Source organism: Idiotropiscis lumnitzeri, chromosome 1 (genome assembly GCF_059441095.1).
Source record: "Idiotropiscis lumnitzeri isolate Australia: NSW breed Sydney's pygmy pipehorse chromosome 1, RoL_Ilum_1.0, whole genome shotgun sequence".
Classification (NCBI taxonomy): Eukaryota; Metazoa; Chordata; class Actinopteri; order Syngnathiformes; family Syngnathidae; genus Idiotropiscis; species Idiotropiscis lumnitzeri.
The window spans coordinates 34,005,238-34,020,250 of NC_142391.1; the positions used below are offsets into that span (position 1 = coordinate 34,005,238).

Consider the following 15,013-nt stretch of genomic DNA (forward strand, 5'->3'; position numbering starts at 1 on the left):
GTGAATTTCAACAGTCAGCATGTCTAAGCCCAAATACATTCCGATTGTATGAAGGCCCAAATTATTCCTACCTTGGAAAAATATTGATTTCAAAGCATTTCATTTAGTGGTGATTTGGTGCAAATAAACTAAATAAATAATAATTAGCATAATGGAAATTTGACTGTGTCATATTGTAAATGAAATGCAGGTTCGTAATTGGTTAGATTAATAATGAATTAATAACTGATGAATGGAAAACATTACAATTGCAGATGTTCCTTGAGCCACGGCATCCCAGAATTATTGATGACTATGATAAATATGAATGATATACCATGGCCATCATAGATGTATTGAATGTATTGAAGCCAGCATGACTTGATGGACATGACACACACACACGCACACGCACACGCACACGCACCCCCCCACGCACGCGCACACACATGCACACACACTGAAATAATAGTCAACATGGCTCAACAACAAAAGTACCGGTAAAACTTTACCAATACAATACAATGCTGTATGAACTTTCAATGTGTGCTTATATGCTGCTGAGGACACAATTCCAAACACCAGAGATTATTGCACTTATATATAAACACACAAACACAATAGGTCACCTGATATCATTTGCATTATTTGTTGTTATCAAAGGGATAGTTTCCATGCAAGGAAGGTCAGGTTTTGCATTAGAAAACAAAACGGATTCAACTCTTGACAATGATGAATTGATGGAGCAATCTATGACTTGATGTGTTTGTTTTTTTCTTGCTTGGCATAAGAAGGTAAAAACACCAGAATTCGAACACCTTGTTATATAGTCTCACTGTGCACGTGTTCAATTACTCGGTGCTTATCAGCATCATCTACAGTCATTTTAGTCGTGGTTAATGAGCCAAACATGTCCTGTGGAGACAAAGACAATAAAACATGTTTATTGATTCACCCAAGGGTTTGCATAGTGTTTCCCATAAAAATACACAATAAAGCAGCATATGACGAGATTTATATGTTTAGTTAGGACCCAAAGAGACAACAGAGGAAGAGTGCACAGTTAAATGGAAGCCCTTCTTTTTGTGAGGGATAAAAAAAAAACTAATATAGTTCAGATCTGGTGATATAAATCTCCTAAAGCCAATGAAGTGTGCTATAGGCATCAAAGTTATTATTATTTTGATGATGGAATTTTAATGTTTGTGTTTGCCCTTAACTCTCTGGCCACAACAATCAGTGCACCATGCATGGCGCAACACAGAGGCTGCAGGGGGGCTGTCTAGCTCCCCCCTTACCTCCCCCAAATTTATTTATTCATTGAAGTTTAAATGTTTTTTTAAGTTCAACAAGTGCTTGGCCTTTCTGTTCCAATACAATTGCTCTTTCCATGTTTGTGCTGTCGCTCTGTGTTTGTGAGGGCAGGGAAGGACAGGTTTAGTCTTTCAGTTACTTGTGTATTAGAGACGCGTTCAAAAATAATCTCTGAGCATGCACTGGCTGAAACTACAAGAGCATTTGTCAAATTTGTCATTCGGCTATTCAGAGTGCACCAAAAAACAGTTGTGGGCACTCGAACTGGAAATTAATTAATAGGAGTAAAGCGCATTCTACCTCTCTGAACACACCTGCCCTCAGAGTACTGCACGCAAATATCCAAACTCGTCTTAGGTTAGTGCTAGATAGTTAGCACTCCATTGCAATGGATCATTTTGTAATTAAAAAAAACAACAACAACACATTTCCCACCCAAAATCTCGCAGTGGTTCGGTGCTGTGTCTACATTTTGCCATGTGAATGTGTTTTTGTGTGTGTGTTTCCGGTGTGTTGTGCGCTAGATGCCGCGCATACAAGTACTTCCTGTACTCACAGGACCAAGATCCCATGCGGATAGAGCAGAACACAAACATAAAAAAAAGTTCCGTTTGAAGGAGGTGACCTGATCAATTTTAAATGATGAAATATTCACATTAGGAAAGGAGTAATATTTTTTTAAAACCCTGAATATTTGCCCATGGCACTCGTACCTAGGGGCAATTTTGAGTGTCCAATCAACCTGCCATGCATGTTTTGGGAATGTGGGAGAAAACCGTAGTACCCGGAGAAAACCCACGCAGGCACAGGGAGAACATGCAAACTCCACACAGGAAGGCTGGAGCCAGAATCGAACCCATGACCTCTGCACTGTGAGGCCATCATGCTCACCAGTTGGACACCGTGCCACCCCCACTGTTTCTTAACATTCTCAATTTATGTTGTTTACTTTCTTTACAGTAGACTGCTGCTATTCAGGATAGGGACTGAGAATAATTGATTCTCCCCTCCAAGTGATTTACATTTGTGCAAGGATTTGGCTTTGTTTTTTACTGATCTGAAGCGTTGGATCTATGCAGTGACAACATAAACTTGCAGCCATAGATGGGTTTACATTTATTCCACTAAACTGTTGTTATGCATTCCACTGGTTTTGATGCTTTGTTTTGGCCAAACTTTTGTGAACCAAAGTAGGCATGGGAGCCGTTCTCCTGCTGTCTGTCAATAACAAATCCAACACGGTTGCTGTTAAATTTGGAGCAGAACTTTTCCCTGCACACACAACAACCGTTTTCCTTCTGCAGTGGAAGTTGGGTCTAGCAGAAAACTCCTTTGATGTTCTTTTTGACGTGGTTACGACCGAATGCTATGTGTTGTCTCAATTAAAGAAAACGGAACAACAAACTGTAGAAAGAATTCGCCACGAAAATAAAATAATCATTTTCAGTATATTGCCACGTTGCAAAACAATGCAAATATCCAGGGGTATCCATGATTACCAGCGGGTAGGTTTAAAAATTAAAAATCAACTAATAGATGAATTTGCGGTTCACCGAAACTAATATGCCAGCATCCCAAGTATGTACATTTTAAATGCAGTGCTATTTTTCTTGATTAAAAACATCAGAGCTCAGCAGTCCGTCCTGGGGGGACCCTCCGACCCAGCCGGACGCCCATTTTTTGTGGTGACAAATTTTTGAAAAGGGTTTTAGTTGGGCCCTCAAATCGTCCCTCGTGCGTTTTAGGAGGTGGGGGGGGTGTAACGGGGTCGGTGAGCGACAATTTTTTTTAAATAAGGCTGGGGGGGGGGTCGAGGACGGATGGGTACCGACATGGCGGCTGGAGAGCAGTGGACTGAGCCGCAAAAAAGGGTCAAGTGCCCAGCTTTGATAAACACAAATTGTGCGTGTTTTTTGGGGGAATATTACATTAATTTCAATGGGGAACAATGATTTAATATAGGGTTTTGAGTTTGTCATGGAATTTGAATTTATAAGTACATACACTGTGGCCCATACTGTAGCCAGTAAGTGTGGTCTGTTTTAATGACTTCTTTAGCTTTTTATAGGGGGCTCGTCGCTGACTGACCACTTCAGGCAGTGGTCACCAAAAAAAAAAAAAAAGACTCTCGGAAGGGGAAGGTTCGCTGAGCTTGAAAAGGCGCGCAGGGCGCGTTGCAGCCAGGTGGAGGCGATGTCGCTCCTTCTGCTCGCCACTCTTCCACTCTCCTCTGCTCGACCACAGCTCAGCTCAGTCGGTTGGGTGAGATCATTACCAGACAGCAGGCTCCTGGGTCTGACATTCACCGATCGGCAAAGCAGAGAGCAGAAGCGAGAGAGCAGAAGCAAAAGAGCGCAAAGAGTCCAAGCCTTGATCCCATGCAAGCGGTGGGGGGATAGCCACCTTACCATACCGACTCTTCGATACTGTCGCTTGGGCTTGAAAGCTCGATCTTGTCGCTGACATTTGTCCGCTTGGAGCCGGCTTCTCGAAGCTCGAAGACGGATGCGGGCTTGTTTTGACTGCGGTAATAGCCTTCGCACCTCTCCTTCTCGCGTGCTCAGTGGAACGGATTTGTGAGGGATCTTAACTTAACGAAGCTCCGCCAGTGGCCGGCGGTCCTGCAAGGGGCCCCGGGGACGCTTTCAGTCCGACCGCCAGGCAAGCCGCAAAGATCCCCGGAGAGAGCTTCTTTCAGCTAGGAGTTGGACATAAACGTCTCTAATTGGATTCCTCCTCCCTTGGCGGCTTCTTTTTTTTCTGTCATCACATCGGCTGCAGAACCCATTTCGCTTTTTTTTTTCGCCTTTCCAAAGCAACATTGACGCCATTTTCCTCGGGGTTTTGTGTCAAAAAGCATCCAAGTATATTCCAGGAGCGTGTGACAGCTCCCCGGGAGGCTGTCATCCCATCCGTCGCTTGCGTAAAAATGTGTCTAAATGGATTGTAAATGATCCTGATAAATAATTTACACGTCAGAGCTGAGTGTGTGACAACATTAGACATGGGTAAGTGGCCTCCCTCTGCACCTGAAAACACCTCTCCCGTAAATGTTGAACATTCTAATCTGCATTGTGTCTCTTTTTGTGGTTGATGCTCATTTAATTTCCCGATATGAGATATTGTGACCTAAAAGATAAAGATTTTGTACCTGACTTTTACAGTTTTTGGAACATACTTGTGCTTGGTTCCCATTGGAAAAGCCGCAGTTCAGTTGTATGCCAGTAATTTAACCTACGGAGTATATTAGTGTTAATTGTACCTTGAGGGATGGAAATTCACTCTTGGACTCAGAGTGAAGTAGGTACAAATGGTGGATCGATTGATTTTTAAGCTGCACGAAATACAATGGAACCTTAAGAGTCGATTGTCCCTGAAGTTGCAAAATTATGAATTTATCCAAAATCTCTGAGGAAAAATATGCCTCTAAAGTTACGCAAACTTGGCAGAACCGCCAACATGCTTGACATGACGTCAGATATTCAGATATGAGCAAGTGTCACAAGACCTCAGTTCAGTGAGTATCATGGATGTATTTTTATTTGGCTTTTTGGTATCATATTTTGTATTGTGCATAATGTGCGAGAAACATACACTACACATTACACCACTTAAGATGACTCACATTTGAAACAGTATAACACCTGATCATCATCTGTGTGATGTGTGTGTTAATTAAGATTCTTCGTTATCAAAGATTTACATTGGTTTGTGATTAATAATGTTGGAAACTGAGTTTGAAGGTATGTGCATTACTGTAACATTAGCATAGTTAACTTATATATATATACTTGTATGCCAATTAACAAAAAAATTATTAATTAAAGGAAATTGGATAAGGTGCTCACTAGACATTGTCACAGACTAGCTTAGCCCCTGATGTTCACCTGTTTCTTCGAATATGTTGTCACCTGAGTGGATTATGGAAAGAACTGTGGGAGCCCACTTCCGTTCCTCTAGGTATAGTGTACACACTAATGTAGCTCTCATTATTGGCCTCCAAAGCACTGTATATCATCATGGGTATTTTGTTTATATGCGTCTGCTTCCGGACATCCTTTATAAGCATCTCCGAAGGATTTCATGTGGCCTCTCTGGTGTCTGACACAATGCAGCCCGGAATTATTCTGTCGTACGTTTGCAGGTGAGGCCTAAAGGGGGAAAGCAAGTCAGCAGTGGCTGTAAGCAGCCCCCAGAAACCTCAGCCCTGGAAGATAAATATACACGCATGAATTATCAGGGGGAAGTGTGGAAAATTGGTCAGGTCTGTAGGATATATGGTGTGTGAGTTCTAGAAAAATAAGAATGACAAGCATATGAAGAAAGGTGTTTCTAAAGACGTGGAACTAATGGGATTCAGGTAAAACTATAGCAGCGTTTTGCAGTGATAAAGAATGCTGGATAACAAATCCCTTATTAGGTAATGGGATGCCTGTGCAATCTTTAAATTAAAGCATGAGGAATCAATAAGGTGCATCCCCAATCTGAGCTTGATACCTCGGGTGGAAATCGGATCACAAGGGTAAGAGGAGGGAATATGAACGGCATCCAAGGACAAATCTAAAGTGTTGGCAGGCTCTCGTCGCGGAATATCAGCACTGGATCACCTTTTGGCAGCGGACGAGAGGGAGGAGGCAGAAGGGGTGAGGTAGCACTGAGATGAGGCAAACGCACAGAGGTTGGTGGGAGTGAGGTGAGGAGGAGGAAGAGGGAGGCTGGTGGGAAGTAGCAGAGGTGTTTTTGCTGACAGCCATTTTGTGGCTGCTGTTAAATGTTAACATTCATCTACTTGTGTCAGGTAGCAAGCTTTATACAAACTGTATACAAACGTTAATCCTTCACAGCAAACTCCATTAAATTCAATATTCCAAACAAGATATAGATATTTGATTAAATACTCCTCAGCACATATGATACAAATGAGCAATTGATCAATTGTTATTTCTAAATGTTATTTTTAACAGAATGGGAGACTCGCTCCAAATGTTCTGGACTCCCCTTTACGAGAAACTGTTGTTCTGAACAAAATAGTGCAGTCCAAAGGAGTCTGCATGGATTTAGGATGTCATTTTTCTCATTTTCCTCTACAACGCATTAACTAGTTGAGACTAAATCACACACGGTGCAGTGCACTATTTTTGGCCTGAACTGCTAGAAGATGCAACTAATAAACAAGCAACTCTCAACTCATTTTATATTGATGTATCACCTTTTTGTGTACCTCGACTGCTAACATTAAGACCCTTTTACTATCCTGTACATGCGTTTCATCCGCTTTCCTCGACATTTGATCATGATAGTGAGCACAAAAAGTACACTGTAACCGTGGGTACTTCGGGCTCCGAGGGGTGCAATTAGGCGTCTTGATCAAGGGCAACTCAGCTGTGAGTGCTTGGTTGGAAAAGAAGTGGAGGAATTGGATGCTAGTAACTGATGGACTTTCTGCCTGAATCCAGATAGCCAGTTAGCGGAATCAAACTAACAACCCTTTAGTTATATTCACGATTCGTAACCAGTCATGCAGACCATTTTTGCTGTAATTGTAAGGTCCGCTGCACACCAAGCGACGCGACTGCTATGGCCTGTAGTGTGCAGGATTCGGCAAGTAATTTGAATTAGTAGTCGACTGTTGGCCACAAGTTTTGCCGAGATGTAAGAATTGAATGGTTGGTGAAATATTGTTTTCCGATCAGAGCCTGCAAGTTGCAATTGCAGCAATATGTGCGAGGGTCAGTTTCCTGGTGTGCGTGTGTGAATTTCTGACTATAATTTTGTGTTTGTCCAGTTCACTTGTGTTCCGCTGCATGACTACACATGCAGCAAGACGTCCCAAATTTCTGACATGCCAGACTTTCATCGTGGTGGTCGTGAAGCGTCCCAGACGCCAAATGACCAATCGTTGATTATGTCACAGTGCACGGGCTGCGATGTGTTAAGACAACTCAAAATTGTCTATGAGACACTACGTTTGTGTGCGCTACGTGTGTCGGCCAAAATCGGGCTACAATCGGTTTTGTTTTATTGCCATTTGTTGGTCTGTCAACATGGGGAAGGATATAAAAAAAAAGCCAAATTTTTTTGGTTGACTAATGTAATCTAATGAGTGCTATTCTTGTGTGTGTGTGACTTATCCTCACTCAAAGAATGCCCTGTGTGCATCCGTTTGTGTATGCGGAATGTAGTTTGCATCTATATTGTCATCAAGGTAGAATTGATTACCTTGAAACTATGATCCAGATCAAGGAAATTAAGGATGGTTGGCCTCCATCCACATCGATTGAGTATGATCTAATATATTAAGTTGTTCTGACTATCTTAATGATCATGCTCCTTTTACTCTCGTTCATTCACAGCCTGATTCTGTTGATAAACGTTTTCTTGAATTCTTTCTTATTGTTGTGAAAAGTTGCTTAAAGTCTTTTTCTCTCTCCTTTTCATGTGCAGGCCAAGTCTGGCAAACTGTGCAGTTGTGCCTATGGGAGAACTTTTTGTTCTTTCTTTCTTTTGGTATTTTCGCACATTCACAGTTAAAAATGGGTATTTACGCCGTTGTGGGCGTGAGCCCAGCAAACCTGCCTCACGGCCACCGGAAGCCTCCCCTCTCATACCATTTAAAATTAGCGTGCCAAATGTGCCGTTTTTTACATTGCGGAAACCCAAATAGACTCACTGGAGTTCATATAGCTTGAAACATGCAAAGTACATTCATAAGGAACTGCAATCAGACCACCGCTGGAGGATAATGTGAAGTTGGTTCAGTGCAATCCCATATTACTGCTGTGAAGTGGGCACTTGGAGACTGCTTGGAGACAATGAATTAATTTCTACAATGATTCAGAGGGTTCGGTGGATGCTGTTGTCTATGAATGAAATATTATGACATCCACCACACACGTCCGCGGAGCTCAGAATCAGCCTGCCCTGTACTTTGATCAAATTCACCAAATCGCATTGCATGACCTGTTCGACAACTTAGACCTGCTTTTAGCCGGATAAAAGTTTAATCTCCTTCCGGCCACCGAACTGTCAGTGTGCCGGGGCGTGTAATAGGAAACTCAATCGGTTCGCCGGATTGCCCAATAATGGCACACTGTGGTCTGCCAAGTTACCAAACATACTAAACGAGGCTTGCGCAGGCATGAAAATCCAAATGCGCCAGTTTTTACTCCAGAGCGCCCTAAGTATCACTTTAACTTTGAAACGTATGTAAGTGGACCAATGTTGTTGTTGAGTTTCATGAATGGGGCCCACTGTTCCTTGCCTGGAAAAGGCTCAAAGCAATGCTTTTTTTTCAGCTTGTCATAATCCATTTATTTTCTATATCGGTTGTTCTCATTAGGGTCACGGGTGTAATAAAGGGTTGGGCTTTGGGCGAGACTCGGAGTTCACCCTGTACTGGTCGCCAACTAATTGCTAGGCATGTAACAAATAAGTCATAATTGTCCTTCAATCCATCCATGCATTGGTGCTGAGTATAGAATATTTTCATTTTTATGTTCATTCAAGTGAAGAGGGTTGGTTTGACTCCCTCAAGATGAGCAACGAGCTAAAGAAATATATTTCCAGGATAGAAGATGATGCATGCCACCCGTAGATCTCGAGGTATGGAAACCCCTTTTGATCAGTCCCTCAAAGATCAGGCCATTCTAGAAATATTGCTCTCGTGATTGGATGGGAACGAAAGAGGGAGAGCAATATGAAAATTGAAAATGACAGACTGCATCTGAAATGGTTGAAGCTCCGCTCATCAAAGACAAAAAAAAAGTTACTCACCTTGTACAAAAATACAGGTGTGTGTGCGTGTGTGTGTGTGTGTATGTGCGTGTGAGTGAGAGAGTGAGAGGGAGGGTGAGAGAGAGAGAGAGAGCTATTTGTGAGTCCACCTCAAGCGCTAGGCTGCTGGGTATGCAGCCTTAAAAGGTTGTGTTTCTGTTGCCATCTCTCGCTCCTCATCTCTCTCTCTTGCCCAGTTTTCTGCTGCACGCTCACACTCACACACACACGCACACACCCGCATACACACACAAGCGCATGCACACACTTTTGCCTGTGAGTCTGTACCGTTCACCCCCTCAGCTTTGCCCATCTGCATTTCATCATGGCTGTTTTATCATAATGGTCTCCAGAGCGAGAAGGAGGCAAAATGATGTTTCCCATTCACAGCCTTTTACATCCAGCTCACTGAGTGACCTTATGCTATTTGAGAGTGAAGCTGGTGTCGCGCTGGCAGTTTGGAGAACATAATAAAGCTATTTATGCAGCAAGTCTAGCCTCTTACAATCCCTCTGCTGTCTGAGGCAAGCCAAGGTGCGTATGCATATGTGGATGTGCGTGTTTGTGTACAAGAGAGAGCAAGAGAGAGGAGACAGCGTGGCTTGGCCTAGGTGAGGGAGGCCCGTGGTGGGGTCAGTCTTACATAAACTCGATGCCTGCCTGCCAGTAACAGAGCACTACTAACACAGCTTAGGGCCACTGCATGGGGGGGGAGGGACAGACATGACCCAGCTAAGTAGTTTACGCAGTTATGACCCAGAATAAAGATCGTCATGATTCATGTGGACATTTTGTTGCCACACTGCAGTAGTAGTAATGGGTCAATTCCACTTTGAAGCTTATGCATGGATGTCTCTGTGTGGGATGTTGTGGTTGGCAGCTGTCTCTTTTTCCTGTCATTGTGCTTAGTCACATGACAATCAGGGTGGCTTTCACACATGCCATGAGCACGAGTCACTCACTGACATTAGGGACGGGAGGATCCTGAGGAACAAACTGGGCCGTGTGGGTTTTAATCCACTATGTGTTGACTTTTTGACATGGTTGCGTCTGATGTTATGCCACTGAATTTAAAGGGGACATGTTATGGAAAATTGCCCTTTTGATGTTTGTATACAAATCATTGGTTCTCTAGAATGCCTGGCCAACCATCAATTTGTAAAGTTAAACAACCAAGTAAATCTCTATATGTCTAATTAACATTCAAACAATCCCCTACTGAGAATTTCTCAGAAAATTACATGACCAGCTAGGCTGGCTGTGGTCATAGAGTGACACAACCACTTTGATGTGGCGTCCAAAGAAAAATTGTGTCAGAGCCAACGAGTATCAGAATTCATTAACACCGATTTTGATTATTATCATGATATAATGACGTTCAGCTAAATTATCAATGTACAAGTTGAAGACATTTGTGTTTGGTGATGTCACGCCCCACACAGATACACTAATATAAAATTTTGCGGCTTTTTGATGAAATGCAGTGGTGATAATTCAATTATATCGTTCTGGTCAATTGCTTTAAGTGTGTGTGCGTGTGTAAGTGGTGATTTTGCCTTGTAATTAGAGTAGCATGGAGTTTTCCCGGGTTCACAGCACGCTTAGCAACACTTACTTGATTGCACCATAAAGTTATTGGCAGGACGAGGGTCGGTCATATGGCCTAAAATTCATATCATGGTGTAAATTTAATCCCTTCGCGGTGATGGTATATATATATATATATGTATATATATATATATATATATATATATATATATATATATATATATATATATATATATATATATAGCAATATAAACATAAGAGTAAAATTTATAATGTAATTATTTCTGTGTAGGATATATAGTCCCTCCCGGAGTGTAACGAATGCAAAAATAATTAAAAAAAAGAATAAAAAAAAAACACAGCACTCTAATGTAAAACAGTGCCAACCAACACAAATATATCTATGAATTACTTTTGACCTGATGTCTGATGTAACACTTTTGATTTTTCACTTTTATCCTGAAGTCGCGCCTTTCCCACATCGGGTCTCATTCACTTGAATGAGAGGTCTCCGGCAGTTGTGGCTACCGTTTCTGGGGCGGCGGCTTTGGGCAGCTGCTGCCCTGCTTCGCTGTAGACCGAAGAGGCGGCCAAATGAATGACAATGAGCTCGGAGTGGTGTGGGGCTATTCAAGATTGATGGAAAAGCGGCACTAGTATGTTTTGTGATAACAACTGTTCATGACTGTTTTGTGGCTGGTACAATACGCTCGGCAACCAGCTGTAGAATGACATTTGGGCCATTTTTGACTTTCACCTCTGTGGACTGTTTGGGGAAGGCCCTTCGCAAGTCAGGTCCATAAGGGCAATGTTGAGTAAGTTTAATATAGAGGACTTTGAGAGCTGAGAGCCCTGACCTATTCCAACACCTTTAGGGATGGATTCAAACAGAAAGAGTGACAGGACTTCCCTGAGATCCAACATCAGAGATCGCTGACCTCACAAATGTTTTCTGGGTGGATGGACACTGCAAAAGAGGAATGCAAGCGTTACATTTTAGCAACTCCATATTTTCCATTTAATGTAGTTTTAATGGCCCGGCGTACCAATCACTGTATGGTCATGTTATAAACTTTGCATTTTACTCAAGTGTGTTTGACCGATGGATATAACCCTGGTCATGGTGAGGCCATACACACAGCCAAGCTCCTCTCCCATGTGAAGGAGGTGTCGACATCTGAGATTACAGACGGCCAAAAAAAGCAGCACACATGCAACTGCATTGACAAACAAAATCTCTCTCAATATCAACAACAGCCAGCTACCAGGAAGACAGGAAATCAATCATAAAATGTGTTACTCCACATGGAAAGTAAATGGATGTCAGTAGTGTTGGAGTTCAGAAGGTTAAACATGCAAAACCGCCGCAAGGGTTCTTTACAGCTTCTTAATGCCACACAGGGGCGTTCTGACCCTTTACGAATGTTTTATACATCAGAAAACATAATGGCTCAACAGGATTTTCTTTTCGTGATGCAGTACAAAATATCCATCTAATACTCTGCCTGTGGATTACACACAGTTTGTGTGTGGTCTTGTTGGAGTACTGCCGTGGATTATGATTATTCAATCACACTGTAAGCATGTGGTGTGAGGCCTCTAGGGCATTACGATGGAGATCAGCTGTTAGTACAGTAGCTTGGACTGGTACAGAGAGAACAGACCGGGAAGGAGTGGGGAATTATTCCATATAACATTTTTGATCCAAGCTCATTGAATATGTGCTATATGGACAAAAGTCTTTGGAAACACCTTTTTATCACCGAATACAACTGGACATCCTCAGTTCACTCTAATTCATTTAACTGCTTATCTTCCCAAGGCATTTTGAACATTATGCTTACTTTTGGAACCAGTCTATATGCAGTATATGTTCTGAATCACAACATAGATTTTGAGCCATGCACACATCAGTGACCGCTAACTGCCTTGTTTTGACCTATTTCCTCTTTATGATGTAATGGGCAGGCCCCGAAACTTTTATGTAGTGTACTTGAGTCATGCATGCAGGTAATATTTGAAAAACTAAAATTAGAGTCATTATTGGATTTTCCCAAGATGGGACAATCATATCTGTGCAAATGTTAATATAGTCATTGTGTGACTCAGCACTATAAGCTGTTTTAGGAATGCCTCTCAATGACTGAAGGGATTCCCCAAAGCAAAGGCTGCGTAGTCCAGTCATTATTTGGGTTCTTCTTTGTAAAAAAATTAAATAAATAAAAAAACTGCACCCGTGCCTGCACAGTTGCATACTAAGCTCAAGGAAGGAAGCCCAGTTACCTCAGCAAAATGGCTTCCACAACCTTTTTCCAGAGCATGGGACTACGTGTGCCGGTTTATTCTGTCATTTGCACTAGTATTTATTTGTCAAAGTGTGCAGTACGTTTCTTTCCATGCAAATGTGTGGATATGCCACTGCATGCATGTGTAAAAAATATTCAGACTGTTTTTTTCCAGACCAGCTCGTAAACCACATCTGGGGAAAGAATTTAGATTCTTTTCCTTCGTCTTTCTGTGTTGCCTTCCCATTCCCCCTGTGTAATTCCCTCCCTCCTTGCCTGCTCTGGTGAAAGGAAGAAAAAAACAGAAGTCAGCTTCTTTCATTTTTCCTCCTTTGTGTCCTCAGGGTAACTTCAGCCTGGTTTTGGAGCAGAGAAGAGGAATGTCTTATTTTGCACTGATCACTAGTGTCTGCATAGCTTTGCTTCACAAATGTGGGAAGGCTCAAATGAGGGAAGGAGCAAGGGAGGGAAGATTAGCAAGATGCGATGAAAGATGAGAGCTGGGGGAGAGGATGTCAAGTGAGGCAAAAAGTTTGTTTTTCCTTGGGAGAAAATGTAAATTAAAGCATTTCAGCATGCCTGTACATCTCTGTGGCGAGTTTGTGTGTTTTTCTAACCATATCATACAACAGGCTGCTAATGCTAATAAGAGTCTGAGATGGGATGGCAGCCACAGGGAGTTGTCGTTCTTTTGCTGATTATATCTCTCACCTGCTCTGTCTTCAGATTGTCACTGGCTTCCCAGCGTGTCAGTGGGCCAACCAAGCCAACCTCAATAGCTGACTGACAGCAACCCAGCTGCCCGACAGACTTCCATCTTCTTTATTCCGATTGGCTGGCTGCCACAGCTTCCCCCATCCTGACTGGCTCTGGCGGGAGAGTGGATGGAGCCAAGGGATCTGGTTGGCTCGGCCCGACCCAAAGAGGCGGAGTTACAGGGAGGCGGCGCGGCGCGAAATGAAGACGGAGCGGGAGCTATCAGCTTGGCACGTAGTGATGATGTGACTCACGGTGAAGGGGAGGGGCTTGAAGAACACGGGGAGGGGCTTCTGGAAGAGCAGGAGTTTTCCATCAAGGAAGCGAGTTTCCAGGAAGGAAGTCTAAAGCTGAAGATCCAGACCACCAAGCGCACCAAGAAGCCCCCCAAGAGCCTTGAGAACTATATTTGTCCACCGGAGATCAGGATGACCATCAGACCTCCTGCTGGAGAGGGCAAAGGGAGGCGGCAGGGGCGAACTGGAGGCGTGGCCATTTCAGGGCGGGTTCAAAAGGATGAAGACAGAGGACCGCCCAGAAAAAGGGTAAGTCTGCTGCCGCCGTGGTTAGCTTAATGCACTTAAGAGCAGAAGGCAGCTCACGTTTTTTGGCTTCCATGAATGCCTCCGTACATGAACAAACCACTCCCTGCCTCACACACTCCAAGCTCCCTCTCAGTAGTTCCTCTCCCTGCTTAGTTACACAGGGTCAAAGTTTGTTGTGTAATTGAAACCAGTCATGGCTAGCTGAGATCACAGTGACACACACAAACACAGGCGCATGCACACACACAGGAGCTGAGAATAGGGCTGACATAAGCAGGTGACAGCTGGTGTCTGCTCTCTCCATTTGTGGTCATATGCAGACCCCCTCCTCTCCCCACCTCACCCCAACTCCATCACACCCGTTACACATGCACTGGTGTTCGGAGCGTGTGACACTGTGTACGTACAGGCCCTTGGGGGAATCTAGTGTTTGCGGAGTGTGTTGACCTACACCGTGGAGTGTGTGCGAGTTTGTGTCCAAACCTGACAGGCATCACAGTGGCTCTGAGCTCGGACAGGCTCAGCGGGAGCGAAGGTGTCAGGTAGTCAACACGATGCTGGGCAAGGTTCTCCTGTGCTTCTGTCTAGTAGACACTCAACTTAAATTTGCTGACCATGTGGTTGAGGCGTTTCATGTCTTAGATTTTTACAAGCAGCTTACTTTTACACTCGTAGAAGCCAACATAATGGAGCATTATTATAATTAGCGGTTTAATTTTTTACATTTAGGAATATACAATCAATTAAAAATCTTAAAGGGGCGATAAATGTACCAGTCGAATAGAAATGTTACAAATCCAACATGGGTTCTGA

The 15,013-nt window shown here is 43.1% G+C and overlaps 1 protein-coding gene across 1 annotated transcript in view; it reads left to right on the top strand.

Moving 5' to 3' along the window:
- Positions 1 to 3,566: 3,566 nt before the first annotated feature.
- setbp1 (SET binding protein 1) overlaps positions 3,567 to 15,013 on the top strand; it is a 41,343-nt gene continuing 29,896 nt past the window's right edge. Inside the window, exons 1-2 of the mRNA XM_088296878.1 lie at positions 3,567 to 4,301; positions 13,626 to 14,200. Of these exons, the coding sequence (XP_088153004.1) occupies positions 13,784 to 14,200 (417 nt within the window). The 5' untranslated portion in view covers positions 3,567 to 4,301; positions 13,626 to 13,783. The remainder of the gene's footprint in view (positions 4,302 to 13,625; positions 14,201 to 15,013) is intronic.